Source organism: Egretta garzetta, unplaced genomic scaffold (genome assembly GCF_000687185.1).
Source record: "Egretta garzetta isolate BGI_Z169 unplaced genomic scaffold, ASM68718v1 scaffold404, whole genome shotgun sequence".
Taxonomy (NCBI): domain Eukaryota; kingdom Metazoa; phylum Chordata; class Aves; order Pelecaniformes; family Ardeidae; genus Egretta; species Egretta garzetta.
In genome coordinates this window covers 794,367-814,825 of record NW_009259323.1, presented here as the reverse complement: position 1 = coordinate 814,825, position 20,459 = coordinate 794,367, and the positions used below count along the sequence as shown (strand labels likewise).

The 20,459-nt window shown below is 34.6% G+C and overlaps 1 protein-coding gene across 1 annotated transcript in view; it reads right to left on the bottom strand.

Moving 5' to 3' along the window:
• The window catches only part of LRCH2 (leucine rich repeats and calponin homology domain containing 2), a 30,391-nt gene extending 10,317 nt beyond the window's left edge, over window positions 1-20,074 (bottom strand). Inside the window, exons 1-13 of the mRNA XM_035892114.1 lie at window positions 19,934-20,074; window positions 17,085-17,211; window positions 14,908-15,013; window positions 14,654-14,790; window positions 14,298-14,431; window positions 12,803-12,890; window positions 11,622-11,733; window positions 11,228-11,325; window positions 11,073-11,140; window positions 10,734-10,838; window positions 5,177-5,245; window positions 2,658-2,706; window positions 1,410-1,526 (exon numbers count right to left, since the gene is read on the bottom strand). Of these exons, the coding sequence (XP_035748007.1) occupies window positions 1,410-1,526; window positions 2,658-2,706; window positions 5,177-5,245; window positions 10,734-10,838; window positions 11,073-11,140; window positions 11,228-11,325; window positions 11,622-11,733; window positions 12,803-12,890; window positions 14,298-14,431; window positions 14,654-14,790; window positions 14,908-15,013; window positions 17,085-17,211; window positions 19,934-19,956 (1,233 nt within the window). The 5' untranslated portion in view covers window positions 19,957-20,074. The remainder of the gene's footprint in view (window positions 1-1,409; window positions 1,527-2,657; window positions 2,707-5,176; window positions 5,246-10,733; window positions 10,839-11,072; window positions 11,141-11,227; window positions 11,326-11,621; window positions 11,734-12,802; window positions 12,891-14,297; window positions 14,432-14,653; window positions 14,791-14,907; window positions 15,014-17,084; window positions 17,212-19,933) is intronic.
• Between the last annotated feature and the right edge of the window lie 385 nt (window positions 20,075-20,459).

Below are 20,459 nucleotides of genomic sequence, written 5' to 3'. Positions count from 1 at the left end.
ATATGTATAATAAAGATGCTCTATAAATACTGCTGGATGCTGATCCAAGTAAATTTTCCCTGTTCCAATGACATCCATCGCAGTAATTTGGCATGTATTCTTAAGATATTAATATTTGGGAGTACAGATACGATTACTCAATGAGCTGCTTTGCCAAAAAAACCAATGACACAATATGAAGTGTATTTTCACTGGTTTCTCAGAACTGCAGTGGTACCTATTTTTCTTTCCCAGTTTGCCATGGAAGACAGACTTGATTTCACTTGCTTATTGCCTTGTTTTCACAAATGAAACTATCAGTGATACAGTGATCAGTTTCTGGTACAGCCTGTTCGATTCACTTTTGAGACATGTCTATAGCTGTATGTAATGTGAGTTCAGGTATCTGCTTCCATCACAGAGCTCAAAACTGAAATCTGTATTAGCATTTAAAGATGTCTTTTAAAGTTATGAGAAATCACTAATGCAGGTCTTCTATATTGATAGCACAGCTGTTTAATGAGTCAAATGACTGAATTCTGGTTTACTTTGTAGTTTCTTCCCTTCCTGTCAAAGGCTGCAGGGCAAAATTAATTTAGGGATAAAAACCCTGGAAAGTGGTCAATAGAATTCAAGTTAGGATATAACTCATTATACTCTTCAGGAAAAAATTTAATAGCTTCTATAATCACAAGAATGTTTCCGAGCTGTATGGCATGCTCTGTTTTTCCTGGAATTTAATTTCTTGGAAGGTCCCTGGTATTTAATAAAGATGTTTGATGGCAAAAGACCCAAGAAACTAATTCCGTAAGTGACAAATTTATTTTTAACTCAACCTAGCACTTCTCAGAATTTTCTTAATTCTCTACCATACCCCAAAACAAGTTTTATCTAATGCTGCTGTAACTTCACATCAGTTGTGCAATAAGCAGACACTGACATCTGGTGACCAATGGTAAACACTACAGCAGCAAAGTGACACACAGGAAATTTCCTCCCTAAAATGCAAACTAATCCAATAAGAACCAAAACGCATAAATCATTCTTATAACTAAGCAGCACAAGAAGGTAATGTATATTTTCCTTGCATTACCAAAAAAACCCAACCAACCCTCAAAATGGATGGGGAAGGACCAATGACTGAATATTAGTTTCTGACTTTATCAGAAGACAACTATAAACTACTTTCTTTTATTTAAAGGATAAACAAAGTATTTGGTCAACCTTTTCCTCCTGGATTTCCTGCACTCTCACATTACCCTAATGTGTGTATATATATATATATTATCTAACTTGAGCCAAATAAAAAATTACAGGTTACATGCAAAATTAAAAGCCTGACAACCTTTGCCATTTTCTTACCTTTATTTAGTTATATAGTTTCTTCTACTCTCATAAAAAAATCACCCACCCACGCTCTCCTCCATTACCTTGAAATACTCTTTTCTAATTTGTTTACTTCTCCTCCTTTCTTCATTCTGCCAAATCACTGGCTGTGTTTCTGGCCAATGCTGCTCATCCATTGAATCCTTCTGGTTTTCCAGTGGCTATAAGGTTCAGAAATACTTTTATGTAAAAGGTAAATATACCTTGTGTGCATTAACACAAATTATTATAAACTGCAATTATGAATTGTTTGCCTCATAATCTAGCTTTATGACATGAAAGCGTTATCAGTCTTAATGGTGATTTTGGTAGAAATAATTCATCATCTTTCAAATTGTAAAACGTAGAAGAAAAAGAATCTAAGAAACAATTTGCAAGAAAACAACACCCTTTCCTGCACTAATTTCTGCAGTTATGTTAGGAAGCCACCTAAGGCTGCCATAAATGACTTCAAAAAAACAGTTGTAAGCATGGTTAGCCACTAGCATACCTAAAATTTCTCAGTGTAAAGATTTTTCTTTCTCATTGCACAAGAAAAGGATGGCTGCAACAAGACAATTTAACTATTTGTCCATTCCTATCTAAAAGATTACATACATCAACTAGGTCTAAACCAAATCTCTCAAAGAATTGTATTATGCAACGTATTCTGAGAAGACAGCTGAAGTACATTTATTCTTAAAATAACAACAAATATGTATGAATATGCCTATTTTATGAGAACTGAAAGCAGACAATCTGAAGGGACCATTCTGTAATAAGGCTAAAACTACATTTCCAACTATTTCTTCATATTGGAATTCAGGCCATTTAAAGCAACTGCAAATACCAGATGAATTAAAACCTAAAATAATAAAAAAAGTATTCTCTACAGTTTCAGTTTTATCACATGTTGCAAGCTTCTTGGTGAGGTGTGGGGAATGGAAGGCCTACATAACTCAAACCATCTAGAATTATTATTTTTTTTTTAAAAAAAAGAACATCATGGTGAGGCAGTAAAATTTTTATGCAGAGAAAAAACAAGTAAAACTTATGTCTCATTAGTTTCAAGATTGTAAAGCTAGTACCATATGCTCTTAAAAGAAAAGGCCTCCATTACATACAAGCCAAATAACCTTGAAGCATAAGTTCTTCAATGTTTTTGTATTTTCCACCACAACTCCATACATATAATAACTATGCATACAAGCAACCATATGAATGCATACAAGTTTTCTGCCAGAAATACAAAGCCAAAACCCAAAACAAATCACTTAATTATGAAGCCACCACATTTACATTTGAATATTTACCTGCCAGCTGTATGGAGAAACTGGGGAATTCACTTCATCTGCTGAGACGCTAAAAATTAAGATAATAGGCATTATAAAATTTACTAACTTTTCTGTATGTTAAAACTAAGTTACTTTAAAATATCAAAAAAGTGAACATTATTAAAAAGCAGCTTCTCTGCAGCACTACAGTATTTTTTGGCCACCTGCATAAGGATGTCACAATGTGGCTAAAAAGTATGAGCATTTGACTAAAATGTCAAATCATATTTCACTCTCCTGTACCACCTGCTGACAACAGGTCTTCCACACTGCAGTACTTTATCTGAATAAAGCTTTTTCTTAAGCACATTGCTCTTTAGAGATTATTAATGCACCTTTGTTGTTTTGTTTCTCAAAGTAGCCAATGAAACATTTTGTTCAAAGCTGGCAAAATATTTATACTTAGCCTTTTGGAAGACTCATATGCTGCACTTCACTTCACTGTTAGCCCTATACAGTAAAGTAGAAGCTTAGTACTACTCAGGAAGGGAAAAACATTTAAGATGGGACAGCAAAACTGCAAAATCTAAAAAAAAAAAATACATTCTGGAACACGAACTGCCTGAGATTATTAAAAGTTCTAAGGAAAATAAAAATGTTTAGATATGATGTCACTTCAATTTTTTCTTTCTCAATCTTTCTGTGAAATTCACTTCTGTCATCCTACCAGCAACCACTTCATTCACGTTCTGACAGCTGGCTTAGAAGCTGTGCAGTATACCAAAAGGCTAACCGCTGGGGACTGAATGCAAGAAGGACATAATGCAATGAGCAATTATAATAAATCCTAACAAATAAATGCAACTAGGCATTTAGCTTCTGCTACTTTGTATTCTTTTTCCTTTCTGTTTTGCCTCAAACCAATAATGCTACTTTTTAAAGCTGTTAGGCATAAGAAAGTTGTCTGAATCATGTCCAATAGTTTGATAAGCAATCCAGTTGAGAATTACAGGAACTGCTGCAATGAATAACTGAGTTTTGCTGTTTTTACATATGTATCTATTAACTGCGACATGCTCTATAAGTGTAAATTCTTCAGGGATAGGACAGTCTTTCTACTCTCTTTGCATGTTCCTTACACGCTATGTGATTTGGGTTCCTATATACCAGTGCAATAAAGCAACAATTAGCCTGCAACACCTACCTTATCTTGTGTGCACACCTCACACAAGAGGGGGGTAAGCATTTTTAGGGGATTTTTTGTTTGTTTGTTTTTTTGTTTTGTTTTATTTTGTTCTTAAGTCTCAGAAGTGTTTCTGTTTTGCAGCCTTTCAGTACCTGAAGGGGGCCTATAGGAAAGATGGGGAAAATCTTTTTAGTAGGGACAGCTGTGACAGGACAAGGGGTAATGGTTTTAAACTAAACCAGGGTAGATTTAGACTGGATATAAGGAAGAAATTCTTTACAATGAGGGTGGTGAAACACTAGAATGGGTTGCCCAGAGAGGTAGTGGAGGCCCCATCCCTGAAAACCATTCAAGACCACATTGGACGGGGCTCTGAGCAACCTGATAGAGTTAAAGGTGTCCCTGCTCACTGCGTGGGGGTTGGACTAGATGACCTCTAGGGGTCCCTTCCAACCCGAAACATTCTATGATTCATTAACAAAACAGGGAAAGGTAAATTTAGCCTTTCCTGGATTACCCTATAATATGAAGGCCTAACATAGCTGTACACTACAATAGGTGACAGCACCCCAAAGAATGGAAACCGTATGTTAAGTAACCAAGGACTGGAAAGTTCCAAATGCAAATGAATATTAGCTGCAGCATGGTTCACATAACCACAGGACATGTGCACAACTCACTCTTCAAAACCACAGATACAACGAGAGAGAAAATAGCCAAAATAGTATGTATCACATTGAAATATCTAACTGTGTCCCTTTTCTCTTTGAGTAAATGCTTCCCTGATATGTACCTGAGCTGTAGAGAGCTGTTATCACCCCCAGTGCTCTCTAGCAACACCAACAGCAGTTATGGTTTTTGTCTACAAGATTCACAGCCAAATTAGGGTCTGGACACAAGCAGATACAGATTCTTTTGGAAGTACAGATTTTAGAAGACTATGGGGCTAGCAAAAATCACAAAAGCCACTGTTCCAATGGAGGTTCTCATTATGCACACATCTGCACAGTTCTCATTATGCACACATCTGCACAGGACTTGTTACCTATGGAAGACAGAACCTTCTGGACTGAAACTGAATGTCTAAAACATCACTGAATGCCTATCTTTAGGCACCTAAATTGCTGCCATAATCAGACCCACAAATTAGTTTCTGGATGACATCAACTTTCCTAAAGGTTCAAAAGAACAGATTTTTTTTTTTTTTTTTTAATCTGAAAGAAAGGAAGCTCCAGAACAGATCATTTGCGTGGCTAGTAATTCATCTTGAGCTAAAAACATTGACACAAGATGGCAGTAGTGACACTAAATAAGTCTAAAAATTAAATCAAATGTACCACAGCTTTCAATATTTTATGAAGTATATCAATACCATTTTTCAGATTCCATGGGCTGCTTTGGCCTGTTCCTCGTGCTTACTGAAACTGAATGATTAAGAAGCCTAGAAACAAACAAAAAAACCCATATTTATTCAACAGCTTCGTAGCTAAACATTTTTCTTAGAACATATGTTACATTCACTGTGTAACATTTCCTGTAAATAAAAAGTTTTGAACATTAAATGACATTTTCCATAAAATTTGAATATGTATGTGTGCACACATATGAAATCCAAGCCCAATCCTGCTTCCATTTAAATCAACAATATTGTTTCCGGCTCTTGAAATATTTCAAGTTCTGAATTTTAAGGAACTAAAACTTGATGATAATTCAAACCAAAATGAAGTCTCCTCTTACTTTTTCTCCCTAAATATACACTATTTCAACTGATCTCACTCCTTTGTAAAGTTATGCTGCCCTCAACACAAAAGGCCCCACTGTTCACTAAAATTAGAAGACAGAAGTTAGTCAACTTAAAGCAGACAAGAAATCATAGCCAGATTGAGCACAAGTTAGTCAGCAGCAGCAGGTAAGAAGGTGGCTGAGTAAGAAACACTGCAAGTGCAAAGAAAATCTAGGGAAAAAGGAGAGGTGGAAAACAGAGAAACATGGCTAAATGACAACTAAACTAAACGACAAGTCTAACACAGAAATGAACTAATTGAAATTCCGTTTTTCTAAATGGAAAACGGTCAAAAAAGCCTAGACTTACATAGAGATTCAGAAATGTTTTTTCATCTGGAACAACACATACCAAACGAGCGCACACACAGAAGAATATGAGCTATTATGGATGTTTAAAGTGTTAAAAATAATAAAACAATCAGTAACACTTAACCATTTTCAAGTAAGTGTCACATTGAAAAGTAACTAGAATGACTAATTCTGAATCCTTGGACGTAATAATATTACATAGAATTATGTAGAGAACTAGAATGTATTAAAAATCAGAAAGAATTAGAAGAACACTAACTAGTCAATGGGAGAAAGTAAACCAGTAGGCACCTTTTATACTTCATTATTATTAACACAGGGCAGTACAACCATTAACTTTAAATTACCAATGACTTTCAGACTTCTCCGATTATTGTGATAACTTTTAGCTCAGTAATCTCATTTGTAGTTTAAATCTCTCACTGTGTGAACCTCAATTTAATGGGATTATGAGAAGTTAAGCCTGTAAACCAACAGACTGCAGCATCCACAGTCTGCAAACATCTGCTCCCTATATTTTGTCTTCAAAAAACTTAATTTTGAGAGTGCATTCCAGAATTAATTATACTATAGCCCGAAAAAAGTGTTACAAAAAATTAATATTCATAGCATAGGTTATCAAACCATAATATAAACGTGCTATTTTCAAGTCATTAATTTTTAGAAAGAATTCCCATTTAAATTAGCCTTATGTCTTCAACGGAAAGCAGTGAGAAATTCAGAGAGACTTTGTAGCAAGATGTGACTGTTACAATACAGAATGAGCTTTAAAAAAGAAAAAATAAATAGAAATTTGAGTCACCTAAACAGTTTGATGCAACACTTGCACCAAAACTGACGCTGTCAGTATAAATTCAATGATTGTATGTAACACAGGCCATTTTTTTTAATACGCATTTTATGAAATGTAAGGAAAAACTACTCAAGCTAATTTAAACATATATATACACACACTTTTCAGCTACAGTTTCTATGAAACATATATATAATTAATGCTTGAGTTTATTAAAAACTTAGTTTATTATATACAAAGTATATTTTTATACTTTGTAAAACAAACCCAAACACAATCACTTTTGAAACTTCCTGTTTAAAAACTGAATATTGTTGCAGAAGTAACAGCAAGTTCAGTAACTGCCAGATTAGCAGTTACTAGTCCAGTCAGAGAAATCTGAATTTCCTGTGTAATAAGGAACTTGAAAGTTTTTAGTTAAAGAAAATGGTGAAGAAAATTAGTATTAATTTACTAAATTGCAGACTAAGGAATTTATAGCAGAATAATTTGATCAGCTGGAAGGAGGGGTGGGGGGGAAATCACTGTAGTTTTGTTAAGAACTGTCTTCCAGGAAATAAAATGCAAAACTGACTATGCAAAACATACAAGTAGCTCACATTCAGAAGACGTGCTCTTTTAATTGTGTTGTTAACTGTGCAAAGGTTCCAGCAACTGTTTCCATTCATATTACAACTCATTAAATCCAAAATTTTTTTTTTTATTAGACAGATAATATCAGGCCAATTACTTACTGATGGTCATACTGAATCATTAAATAAAGACTTGTGTAAGACACTTGTGTTAGTTCTGCAATTGATTTCCTACTTATGGCTCCTAACCACACAAATTCTGTTGTCACAGAGGTAGCATACAAACTATTCCTTTGAAAGGGTTCTAAAACTCATGCAAACTTTGAAATGCAAGTTCCCCAACAGCACATACACAATGACACATTTATATATACAAACTCAAAACCAACACTGACTCATTTTTCTATTTTTATACCATGCAAGCATAACATCTACTCCAAAATGCTGACTAGATGGGAGAAAGGTGATGGCAAGACCAATTACGATATTGGAAAATATTTTCTAAAGTTTGAGAATTTAAAAAGTGGAATCTCTTCTCAGGCACTTACACTTTCATATTTTGAGCAAACATAACATCATAATTAAGGGACACAAACGAAGTGAATTATGGTAATGCTATTTTAAGGTTAGCTATCTTCAAATTTAAACAAGCAAGCGTTACCTAGGATCTACAAAGTGTATAAAGACACTAGAAATCTTTTACAGCGAGACAAAAAAATAAAAAGATGGATTTTAAACTCACTCAGGAGCAAGTCTACTGTCTTCACATACGGTTCTGCTTTGTGATCGTAAGCTGTGCTCTTAGGGATTTAGTTTTAGAAAGTCACTGCTGTCAGGTAAGAACCCATACTTAACTTCGATGCAAACTGAAACTGGCTCATTTAGTAGTAGTGAAGATTATTTAATCTAAACTATCCTACTTTCATTTGAAACAGACCAGGAGTATCCAGAGTAAGTTACAGAGTTTCAACTGATAAGGTAACAAAGTCTGAAATCACTTGTTGAATCACCTACGTGTCTGAGCACAGTCTACACAGCCCATTCCAGATTTCTCGTTATCTGTGAGGTTTGTGTATCTGCAAATGCTTCCCTCACAGCTGTCAAATGCAAAACAAGTTGTCACTGGTCATGCTAATTTGAAAATGATCACTTAAAAACCAAGACAACTTAAATAAAAAAAAAACACAAAAAAACAAAAAAACAAAAAACCACACCAAACCAAACAACCTTCTGCCTGAGGTCCTATATATTAAAAACAAACAAAAAAAATAGAAAGCATGCCAAAGGTACAGGAAATTATGTTTCTAGGTTTGGACTCGTTTAAATGTTTTTTGGAGAGTTGCCTAATTAAATATTTTCCTTAAATAGTATTTCATCTTAACAATAAATGTATTGCAATCTACTTTTTATAACAAAATATAGGCCAACTTAGTCAACCCTTTAATCTGTATTTGTTCAAGATATGGCCAAAGCTGTTTCTTTTGTCCACATTTTAACTTTGGAAATCTGAAGCTCTACAAACACTTTATACCTTGATGCACGTCCTGCCGCCCTTGTCCTCTGGAAGAGTTTTTCACTGAATGAAGTTCTATAGCTTAATGGCCTTCGTCTGCATTCATATTTCATGTACACCAAAGCCAAAGACGGAAGAAGGAAGCAGGACAGGTTGATGCGAGAGGACAGGGAAGCCATTAGCACAGCAAGCAAAAAGAAAAGAGACCGCATAATATTTTAAGAAAACCCACACCGAACAAACAGAAATATGATTAGTAAGAAATTATTTTGTGATGCGCACTTCTCTGAGGATTCTGTTTACTCAGGTTGAACATATTTTCCACAAATAAACACATAACTTCACTGAACTTCTAAATATTATACTTATTGCTGTTTGACAAGAAATTACAAATTCAAAAGCCTATAGATTCAAGATTAGGGCTAAATTTTGTATCAGAGGTGATTTTGCCCTTATTAAGATACTAAGATGAGTAAAATTTAAGTTGCAGTACTTCAGAAGAGGAGTGGCTTGGTATTTCAAATGATTAGATAACCAGAAAATATTAAGACTAATCAAACAAGATCCACATTAATATAAATAACCATCATATAAAACCTAAGAAAACCACACTCTCTTTATTAAGAAATATGAGAAAAATTAGCATTCTTAATCTTTTTTTTTGCAATACTTTTGGTAATAAGAATTAGCATTAAGCGTTCATTCTTCCTTTTCCCTTCCCACTGTGAACAACCAATTCTTAAATACACTGCAGGGAGTTGTAAGTAAAACCTATTTTATCTTTTACACACACACACTACTGCTATTATTTTTAACTAGTATAAAACACTGGTGAATTTTTAAAGCTGTGCAATTCATAGTATCAGGATATCAATTTCTTCAAGGGCTTCACGTGTATTTCAACTATCTTAAAAGAAAAACAGCAGCGCAGAATCTCATCATTATGCAGAAATGCAAAAGAAAAAAACAGTATTTATTCTGGTATGAAGTTAAATCCATTACTGTGGGATAACAAACTACCGTAATGAAGTATTTTAGTTAATGAGCTAGTATTAACTACAGTTCCTACCTTTCAGGAAAGAGCTTACTCTCACCAAAGTACCTCAGAGGTTATTTGCCTGCTTGGTAAAGGCACCAGAGAGAACACAGTTCCTACCCTAGCCTGCACAGATCCTATGCGACTCTAGGTATCTGCTCTTTTCTTTGCACAGTTGTTAACTTGTTCTATTACAGTCTCTTAATCTGCTGCTTGTTCTACATCTCCTTTTCAAGAATTATTCTGTTGTGATGCCAAACATGAAGTGGAGAAAGACAGGTCATCAGGATGAACTTACACATTTCAAATTATTTAGTTTTATATGTATTTGTAATACATATATGCTCTGTCATTTAACAGCATAACGTTTGAACAAATTTCCCCTTCAGTCCACAGGGAATTTATATGGAGGAAGTACCACCTAAATTACCTCCTATTTGAATAAAAAAAACCAGTCACAAACTGTATGCAGGTTCTGTAACTCATACAAACTAAGACAAAGTCATTTTAACGTGTTACCAATAATCTACTTACACGAGCATTAACCATGCCTACTTAACTATACGGCTTTGAAAAAAAAGTTAATATACATCAAAACAGGAAATTAAGAGTCTTTTATATTCATTTCTTCCTCTCCATAGGAGGTATATCACAAGCAATTTTATGAAAAGACACACAGGACAGGTATCTTGAAAGAGTCTGCCACTTTAACTGCTAAACAGCTGGACAAAACTGTTCTCAAAATAAGGTGTCAAGAGCTTTTGGGTATAATGTAGGTTAAAGAATAAATTTATTGCAACAGTTACAGGGTGCTGGGCCATCTTGTCTAGACTGTGCTCTTACCTAGAAAGGTTGGACCAGGTGATCCTTGAGGTCCCTTCCAACCTAGGTTTCTATGATTCTTAACTAATATTACAATACCTGTGTTTTTGTTCTTGCTGCAGTAACTGAGCTGCTATTTTTCTCAAGTCAGTCACTTCTTTGAGTTCATCATCATCTTCAGCCAGAAGCTGTTCTTTCTGAAGTCTGAAAAATTAAACATTAGTGACTTGCCTGACTTCAGTAAAGCAAGACACAGAAATGGCTACATTACTGGACCATAACTAAGAATCGCTTCCTATAAGCTTATTTTCTGTCCAAGAAGGACTCAATGTGTTCAGTATGAGATTTCTTTCCTCCATACACAAGGAGCTTAAAATAAAACTACCCTCACCCCCCACTGTCAGTAAAGCCTTCCCAAAAAAGATCATGACCTCCTACCTTTTTTCATCTCTCCAGTCCTCATTCTGTTCCACTTTCTGGGATTTGTCAGGATGTTTTCCCCGTTCCTTACACAGAATGAAAAATAAACTTAGGCTTGAATTCACAAAAAAGCAAGCGTGCTGAACAGTTTTTCTTTTGTCAAGCTATGCTACCTTGATATAAGACAGCAATGGTCCAGTCTGTAGATCTCCTTGCTCAGGAACAGCTCCCTCTTCTGCATTCGGATCAATGTAATCATACACCTCCTGGTCTAGTGAGGATTGATGAAGAATGGAAAAGATGATATTAAGCAGTTCTCTCAACCAAATGTTATTCCTGAGAGAGATAAGTACTTACAGAAAATGTCAGATAAAGATAAAACAATGAAATCCTGTCTCCTTGAGCTAGAAATAATCTTTTATCTTTCTGGCCTTGTCTGTTTGTGATTATTACATTGTACATAATACAATGCCAACATGCGATCATATCATTTTGTGCAATTTTCTTACATTACCTAAGCAAAAGTATTTCTGTTGCCTAAAATGACAGATGCACAACAGATATTACCTTTCTGTGGATCGAGTTTACTTCCCATTACATGACTGTCATTCCTTAATGTCTGTTCCCTTGTTGATTCTGATACCTGGGAGTGAAGGCTGATTGTATCATCATCAGATGGCTGCAGAGACAGACACATTTAATACAGAACTTATATATAAATTACATTATTATATGATTTGCTAACAACTCACAAATTATAGTGCAGCTGACCCTATCATGAGGGGTGGTTCCCAGGACAGATAAAATAACATCAAGTCAGGTAGATTTTTTTTGTGGGTGGGTGGGAAGGGGGTTTAAGGAAATCATAGTTTAGGGAGTGACAGACAACTGTTCAGTACATAATATAATACTGAAATACAATATTTTGTTCAAAGAGGTCCAGTCCAGCCCTGGTCAATGGACTAAGAAAACTGTACTTGGGTACTTTCTCATCTAAAACCTCCAACTACTTTGGCCCTTATTACACCACTGCGGGGGTGGGGGTGGGGGGAAAATCACAGCTTTACTTCTAATCATTTGGAATTTTCCTAGAAAAACCACAACTAGTAATACTTCTTGTTCTTCAGTTTTCCCACTAACAATCACTCTGCATTTGTAAAATTATAATTCTCTAATTTTCAAAAAATCTTTTTTTCTACACTATTCAGCTTTGACATCACTGTTATTAATTACAGTTCCATAATCTAGATTTCTACAAACACACAGATAACTTGCAGGCATATTTGTTCATTGCTTTAAACCTAGCAGATCATACATAAGTTTATTAAAATTTAAACGACAATGAGGATTACTAACATATACAACACTCAAGTTTGGTCCAAACAAACTTTCATTTCCTTAAGTACATTCATTTCATTAATGACAAAATTCATTTAAAACTTTTGTCATTGTGCAGAAAATGATTATGCACTTCACACATTAAAAGATCCAAACATTTCCTTAGGTCAGAATCCAGTTTTAAAACATGAAATTTGTACTGGAATGAACCTTAACCAGAAAAGTCAAAGCAATATGTAAATTATTTGTGTCTGATACTGGCAGTCTGATGGTTTAAACACAGCTGTACAGATGCTCAAAGAATGTTAAATGCAACTTAGATAAGTATTTCTCAAATGATACAAACTACAAAGGAAAAAAAAATTCTAAAACCCAGAAATTACATAAATTCAACAATGAAAAATACTCACTTCTGTTGTTGACAACCTTTTATCCCCATTATCACTTCCAATGCCAGAGTCTGGTCCATGATTTTTATTGGGATAAAAGTCCTCCATGCTACATTAAGAAAAAAACACAAAAAACGACATGCAAATGAAAGAAACAGTAGTTTCACTTTTCTAAAAGAAACTAAACATCCTTTTAAAAATACATTCTCTATACTCATCTACAGTTGCTGATACAGAATTTTTGCTCAATGCCCGCACATGTGCAGAGAATAAATTCATGGTCTCCTACAAGAGTTGTTCAAGAAAAAGTATCAAAGCAAAGTTAAAGTGGAAACGATCAAATACAGTACTCTGTCTGTATCTATGCAATTTTAGAATTGGTCTATTTCATTCAAAAATACAGTCTTCAGAAAAGAAGGCTTCCTCAGAAAAACAGCAATTCCTTGAATTCTATTGGCAGACATGGTTTTCTACTAGTAGCAAATATACATTCCCTAATTGATTATCTTATTATAGCAGTTTAACTCTGCCTGAGTATCTATGAAATATTTCCCCAAAATATATGCCTTTTGAAGACAAAGTTGGCAGCATCAGCAGAATGTATTTTCCAGCTGTGCACTGGAGCTTGGTTTACATCATAAGACTATCTGGAAAGCTTAATTAAACAAGTTCTCACTACTACAAATATGACATACAGTGGCAATACTCTGGACCTTGTTGCTTTGCGATACATTTCAGTTGTAGGCCTTAAAGTCAGTGGAGGCTTTTGGGGAGCAGTTGTGGAACGCAGTTTTTAGAAGATTTACACTATGGACTTATTCCCTATGGCACAGTTGCCCGAGACCAAGACCAGAGACTGAATCTGATAGTTCAGATGGTTCTGTGTAAGCTTTATTCATAACTTTCACCTTTCCTTCTGCCTTGAACACAGAGAGGCACAAGTTACATGTGACATTTCAAGAAAATAGGCAAAAAGAGATTACTGTTCCATGTGGTTTCCAATGGCGGGCCAATTGATGACGGAAAATACAAAAGCATTCCCATTTAATTGCTCAAGAGGCACTCAATACCGAAGTCCAATAAAATATTCTGCACTTTTTGACCTAGACTAACCTAATAAAAAAAGAAATCCATGGTATTTCACTGATGATTAAGTTAGTTTCCCTTGATATGTATGTGGGAGGCAGACTTTCCATCCAACAGACTAACTCTACATTCAGGACATTTATGGAAACTTCTCATCTACTGTTTTGACATATCTGTTTGGGAAATAAATAGCTAAGTTTTCCAACAAATAAATTTAAAATGCATCTTTGTTCTGATTTCTGAATCTTCAGCAAGTACAATGAAAATTTTTCATAGCAACTTAGATGAGCCAATTAACAACCTTAGAAAATAAATACTATGACTCCTAAATAAAGAACAATTAAAGTAGAAATTACAGCTAGTATCTGTAATTAACAGATCGCTTCATTGCAAATGCTAAGTAAAATAAAGCAAAAAATCCACTACTCACCTATCTGTGAGTGGTTGGGAGGGGATTCGTTTACCTAATGACGGAAGATCCAAAGAATCTGGTTTTTTATCTATTCTGAGGCACGCCTGAATGCTGAGGAATTTAAATATATGTACTTTACCCTTTAAACATATCTGTTGGGAAACAAATGAACAACAAAAAGATTTTAATTACATAGCATGCCTTTTGAAAACGCACCCCAACAAATGATTTCTATACCAAGTTTGTACTCACAATTTCCCACTAGGAGAAATACAGCTAAAAAAAATTAAAACCTCGTTGGTATAAATTAGAACAGCTTCTACTTTCTTAAGATCCTAATGCACATTTCTGAACAAGAATGCTTTAATACTAACCTGTGCTGGTGGTATCTGCATTGGATTGTTATCCAAAAGTATAACTTGTAAGTGACGTAACTTTCTGTAACAAATTGGAATTTCTGTAATTTTATTACAAGAAAAATCCAGCTTTACCAAGGGAAGGTCTCCTAATTCTGCATTAAGGGAAACAAAACAAAACAAAAAAAAAAAACCAAAAACAAAAGAATCAGATACTTCTTAACACTTTACCTAATTTACCTACATCAAAGAAATGAAGACGAATAGCTTACCATCTGGCAACATATGGAGATTATTTCTTCTTATGTTTAATTCTCTAAGTGACTGCAATTTTCCTATCTGCTGGGGAAGAACCTGAAGTTCATTGCAGCTAATATCCTAAAGAAGATATAATTAATAAATTAAATGAACATCTTAAATGAAATTAGAAAAAGGAAAACTGCTACCTATATTGCTACTAAATTGCTACTACTATAAAGCATACTATAAAAAAAATCATCCCATCTTTCTTGTTTTTTCCACAAAGGGAAGTACCATAACAGATCTCACTGTTTCTTCAGTATTTAGTGATTCATGTTTCAGAAACTCAATTCAAAAAGTTAAACCAATGAATGATGAAAGACTGGTTTTCAGATTAAAACTATAGCCTAGGAATAAGGAGTTCCTGGTGCAGTTCCTGTATCAGTTAAAAACTTCTTGTGCTACTGCTGGCAAACAATTTGCCTTCTGCTCCTTTTATAAAAATTCTTCCTTTAAAAACCTTGAACCAATCCATGCAGCTAAAAATGACAAAGATCAATAGCAGGCACACCAACTTTTTGGATACAAGCACTAGAGGGTGACAAAGCTGCACCAGGTGAACACAGACTACTATTTCTGCCACTAATTTAACACTTATTTATGTAGTCCAGACTGAGTCAACAATCACATTGATATGACCATTTCTAACCTTTCTTTTGTTTCTGATTCAATAAAACTGACTTCAGAGACTAGTTTCCTAGGCTAGACAAAGATAGATATCCATCTATCTTACAAAAAACTGGAAGCTGATTTTAAAAGCAAGCCAAGTCAGTAACCAGAAGTCAGGCCTTAACCAGACAAATCCAGCCTCCTTCTCCACTACACGCTTCCAGAACTTCAGCTTAGGCACTGCTCATTTACTTTTGGCAGCCACGATGTCTGCACATAGCTGGATGTCTCAGGAAGCACAGGCTTGCTTAGGGTCAACTGTTGTGTATCTATGGCAAGTTCTTTTCTGTCCACATCACCAAATTTAAGATGGGATTCCCTTCCTAAAAGCACCTTTTAGCACATGGCTTAGTTGTCAACTTTTTTTTTTTTAAATATATATTACTTATGCTCTAACAGGTATAACACAGGTACTGAAATGAAACTCTCTAGTATGTTCTTAATCCATGTCATCAAGCATGCATTCTAGGTTTGACAGTTTTGAAAATAAGCCAAAAATACCACAACTGCAAGTCTGAAAAACATTCACTTCTTGTAAACAAAAGCAGTCATCCCACCTTGGAATCCTATGACAATGAAATGAGCATAAAGATTTCTCAGCAAAGAGTAGAGGACACTAGAAAAGCCTGACTCTCACATTACTTGTAAATTAAAAAAGAATCTTGATTTATAGCTCAGGAATTAAGCCATGTTAAAAGAAATCTCAAGGGCATACACAACTACTCTGGAAACAGGGTAAGGATTGCTTGCAAAGACCAAACAAATAATACTGAAAAAAAAAAATAAAAAAAATCAGACCTAGTCCAAATGCCGGCTTGGTGAACCAGTTCACCAGTGCATAGTTCTCCAAAACACAGGGAGTAATGGTCAGAAAAGCCCAGAATATCAAGTAATATAGAGAAAGTAACACAGGACAAAGCACAAAACTCTAGTACATCATAGGATGAAATCACGTGAATACCACACATCATTCTGTTTACCCCAATCAAAAGAAAGGAATCATAGAAATGGGGGGGAAAAAAAAACCCCAAACCACAGAACAAGACAATGACCGAATGGCATAACATGTATAAGAGTACAGAGTAAATAAAGATGAACTCTTCAGCTGAAAATACAATTCCTGATAACACATAAAAATAAATAGAATTATGATTACTCTAAGGAAGGTAAACAGAAAAATTCACCATTTTTAACAACACATAAGCAAGGGATCAAATGAAATAATCTGAAGAGCAATTTTATACACAAATCCTTAAGCTTTAGTTAATCCAACATACTGATTTGTTTTTAAACTTGTTTTTGAAACTACAATACATTACACCTCTAATTTCATCTCAAACATTAAGAAAAATCAGTAACTGAATTTATATTTTGTAGTTCTATATTTTAAAAATTATTAATTTATATTTTTCTTAGAGTCTAAATAAACTGCTTATAGTTTATAATCTTCCTTAGTAAAATGGTTCACAATTGTACTTACCAACTCCATTAGATCTCTCAACTTTCCAATTTCTTCTGGAATGGAGACCAGCTTATTATTACTGACAACCAGAACTTTAAGTGGAAGATCAAACAGGTATTTTGGCAATGTTGATAAAAGATTTCGACTTGAAAGAAAGAAAAATGAACAAGCAAGGCTTGATTACAATCATCTTTTTAAGCCTGATGGGGAGTCGTAGATGCACATTGTACAACTTTTTTTCTATTCCAGAAGACATTCTCCACCTATTACAATTTAATCTAAATTTAAGCTACCATCTCCATCATGAATTCCTTACCAGATAAAGCTTCTCGCAGATATGTGAATTGTAGGTCCCCATCTCGCTTGATGAAATGAGTACGTACTATAACTGAATCTAACACTAAAATGTACAGAGAAATCTGTTAGAAGAAATATGTTTGATGTTTGCTTTTGCTTTTATTCTGCTTTCTGATACCTTCAGAAGGACAACCTGATCTGACAGTCTACCAATATAAAGTTAATGTTCTCAGCAAACCAGAACTTTATACAAGGCCATTGCTTCCCATGTCACATGTGGTCTTGTCACTCCTGAGCCACCACAACAAGCTCTTAACATCTATTACTTTGCTCAGCATTAGTCTAGAAAGGTAAGTTTTAATTAAAATTGATTTCTTGTGTGTATATCATTTTCTAACTGCATGCACATATGTCTGCTTTGTACACAAGAAATATACTGTTACTGACAATTTGATTTAAATCCATATTGGAAAAACTACCAATTGTAGACTGCCACTGCTAGAAATGCATAGAAGTTTTCTAATAACATACTTGTACATTTAAAAAAGCCATCAGAAAACCAACTTGTTCAGGTGTGGTATGAAAGCAATTATTCCTTTCATACATAAAAGTAAAAAAATTTCAGTAATTGCTGTTGCTTTAAGTAGAACTGTGTGGAGGATAGAAGTTCTATTTTTTTTTTCCCCTCAAACTTTCAAGTGTTGACATTTCTGTTCACACTAAATTAAGAAAAAAACCAGCTTTACTGTTTAATTGGTATGTATCAGAGCACTGTTTTCACATTTAAAACAAAGCTTTTTATATTATTTTTCTCCATGACTACCGTTTACAGTGCTGCAAAACCAACAAAAATAAATCTATGTCCTTGCAACATTTCAGGTTCAAAGTAGTACTGCAATTTTAACACCACTGGTGGTATGGGGGAATGTTGGAGAGCCAGCTTTGATGCTGTGTGAGCACTGCTCAGCAGTAGCCAAGACACTGCTGTGTGATCAACCCTTTCTGGCTACCAATAGAAAGCCCAGCACTATGAGGGCAGCTATGGGGAAAATTAACTCCATCTCAGCCAGACCCAATACAACACCATAAAATGAAAGTAAACTTCTATCAGGATCTTTATAAAAATAATGTATTTATTCTGTTAATTCTAATTGAAGAATAGAAATAAGTTTTTGATGTAGGTATGCAGTAACTCTCTTTTTTTTTAATGTTGTATTTCAGGCAGATATGGCAGGCTTTTTTGGATGGAGAGCATGAGAAGCTAAAATATAATGTCCAAGCAGACTTTTTAAATTGATTATAAAAATGTGGCAATGAATCAGTCATTCTCTGCATCACTTCAATTTCCTCGGGTTTTTTGTTTTTTAAAGAGGTGCCTACTTTACTATGAATTGCACAATACATTTCTTCAGTCATCTCAATCCAAAATTAGAATTTGAGATCATGTGGTTTTCTTCTGTAACAAAATACTGAAACTCGTAAGCCAGGATTTTAGCCTGTTCTTCAGCTACTGTAGTCCACATGTTCATGCATTGTGAAAACAGTCCTCAGACATTAGCACAAAAATGAAGACAAAGCAGAGTAAGGCAAATGATTATCAGAAGAGTCAACTCTTGAAATAACATGCAATGCCCAGTTAGAACTACATGCTACTTTATTTCTGTGTAAAGAACTGTGTTCAACACTTCAATTACCATAAAAAGAGAAATGAGCTGTTGCTGCTCTGTGAATAAAGTTAGGTCAAATTTCTTTCAGAAAACACTGAGCTTTATCGTATCATTAATCCTCTTTAGAACTGCCACAGAACAGACTACACTGAAGTTATCAATATATATAAGCACTGATATTTGCAGATTTCTGGATATAGGTGGGGGTTTCTGGGGGGGTTGTTTGTTTGGGGTTTGTTTTTTTTTTTACTTTTTTCTTTTCCAAGGATCAATTGACAAATTTTTTTCCAAAATAAATTCTGGAACCAAATCTGCCATGCTAAATAAATAGCTCTTAGCTGAGAAGACTGTTTTGGACTTGATGCAGTCAATATAACAAACAAGGACTATTGTTGAAAACAGGGTCTCAGCTTTTTATAGGAGGGTGGTTCTAGATTCCCTCTCCTCCTAGAGCTCATATTAGCCTTCTGTTCTTCTGAGAAGATCCAACCACATTTTTTCCAAGTTTAAGAGCAGCAATACAGCAATGGATGTAAATATGTGCAAAATGAGTAGGGCCTTCTGGCCAGAATAATCTACTCCCCAGAGCAGCAAGTTTTTACATGTGTAGTTTCTAAATGTTGTCTGTCTGCATAACATTAAAAACAAAAAACTCTGTAATCTCTCCTTATCCTCAGATACCATAGTTTACTGACTGAAATTTCATAATGCAGTCAATTCCTTCCCAGAAAAGAAGCAACAACCACTGGACTTAGGCCAAGGATAAGGCAAACAAACAACAATAATTTTATCTATCTGGGCAAAAATGAGGGCACAAGGGCCCTCAATGACCTGATGAAGTAGAATGCCACCTCTCCAATGAGGTAAGTTATATAAAGACCAAAAATAACAAGCATTACTCACCTAATGTTAAGATAGGTAAGCATTTGTAGGTTTTTAATAGATTCTGGAATGGATTTGATGCAGTTGTGATATAGATTTAAAGTTTCCAGTGGTGCAAACAGCCAGACATCAGGAGGAATTTCAGTAAATCTGTTCTTTGAAAGATCTAGAAACAAAAGAAAAAAGAATGTCTTTTTTTAGTCAATGGCTTCCCTGAAGTAAGAGGAGATATAAGTACCCACTGTTATTCTTGTCATGCTCCTAAAAATTAGGGTGTTGCAAGAAGTGTAAAATAATTCAGTTTTACCAGATGCTACTGCATATAATTAATACACAAAAAAGACTTAAAATACTAAAATATTATTGTTTGATATGCAGTTATAACATAAAACAGAAAAATTATAGGAATTCAAGAATATATTACCCACTACATAATTAAGAACATTTACGATGCAACCGAATATCCATTACAATTGTCCCTCCTCTATCAGTCTTTGTTGTGTGCAACTTTTGGTTTTTTTCCCTCCAATTCTAGGTACAGCAGTAC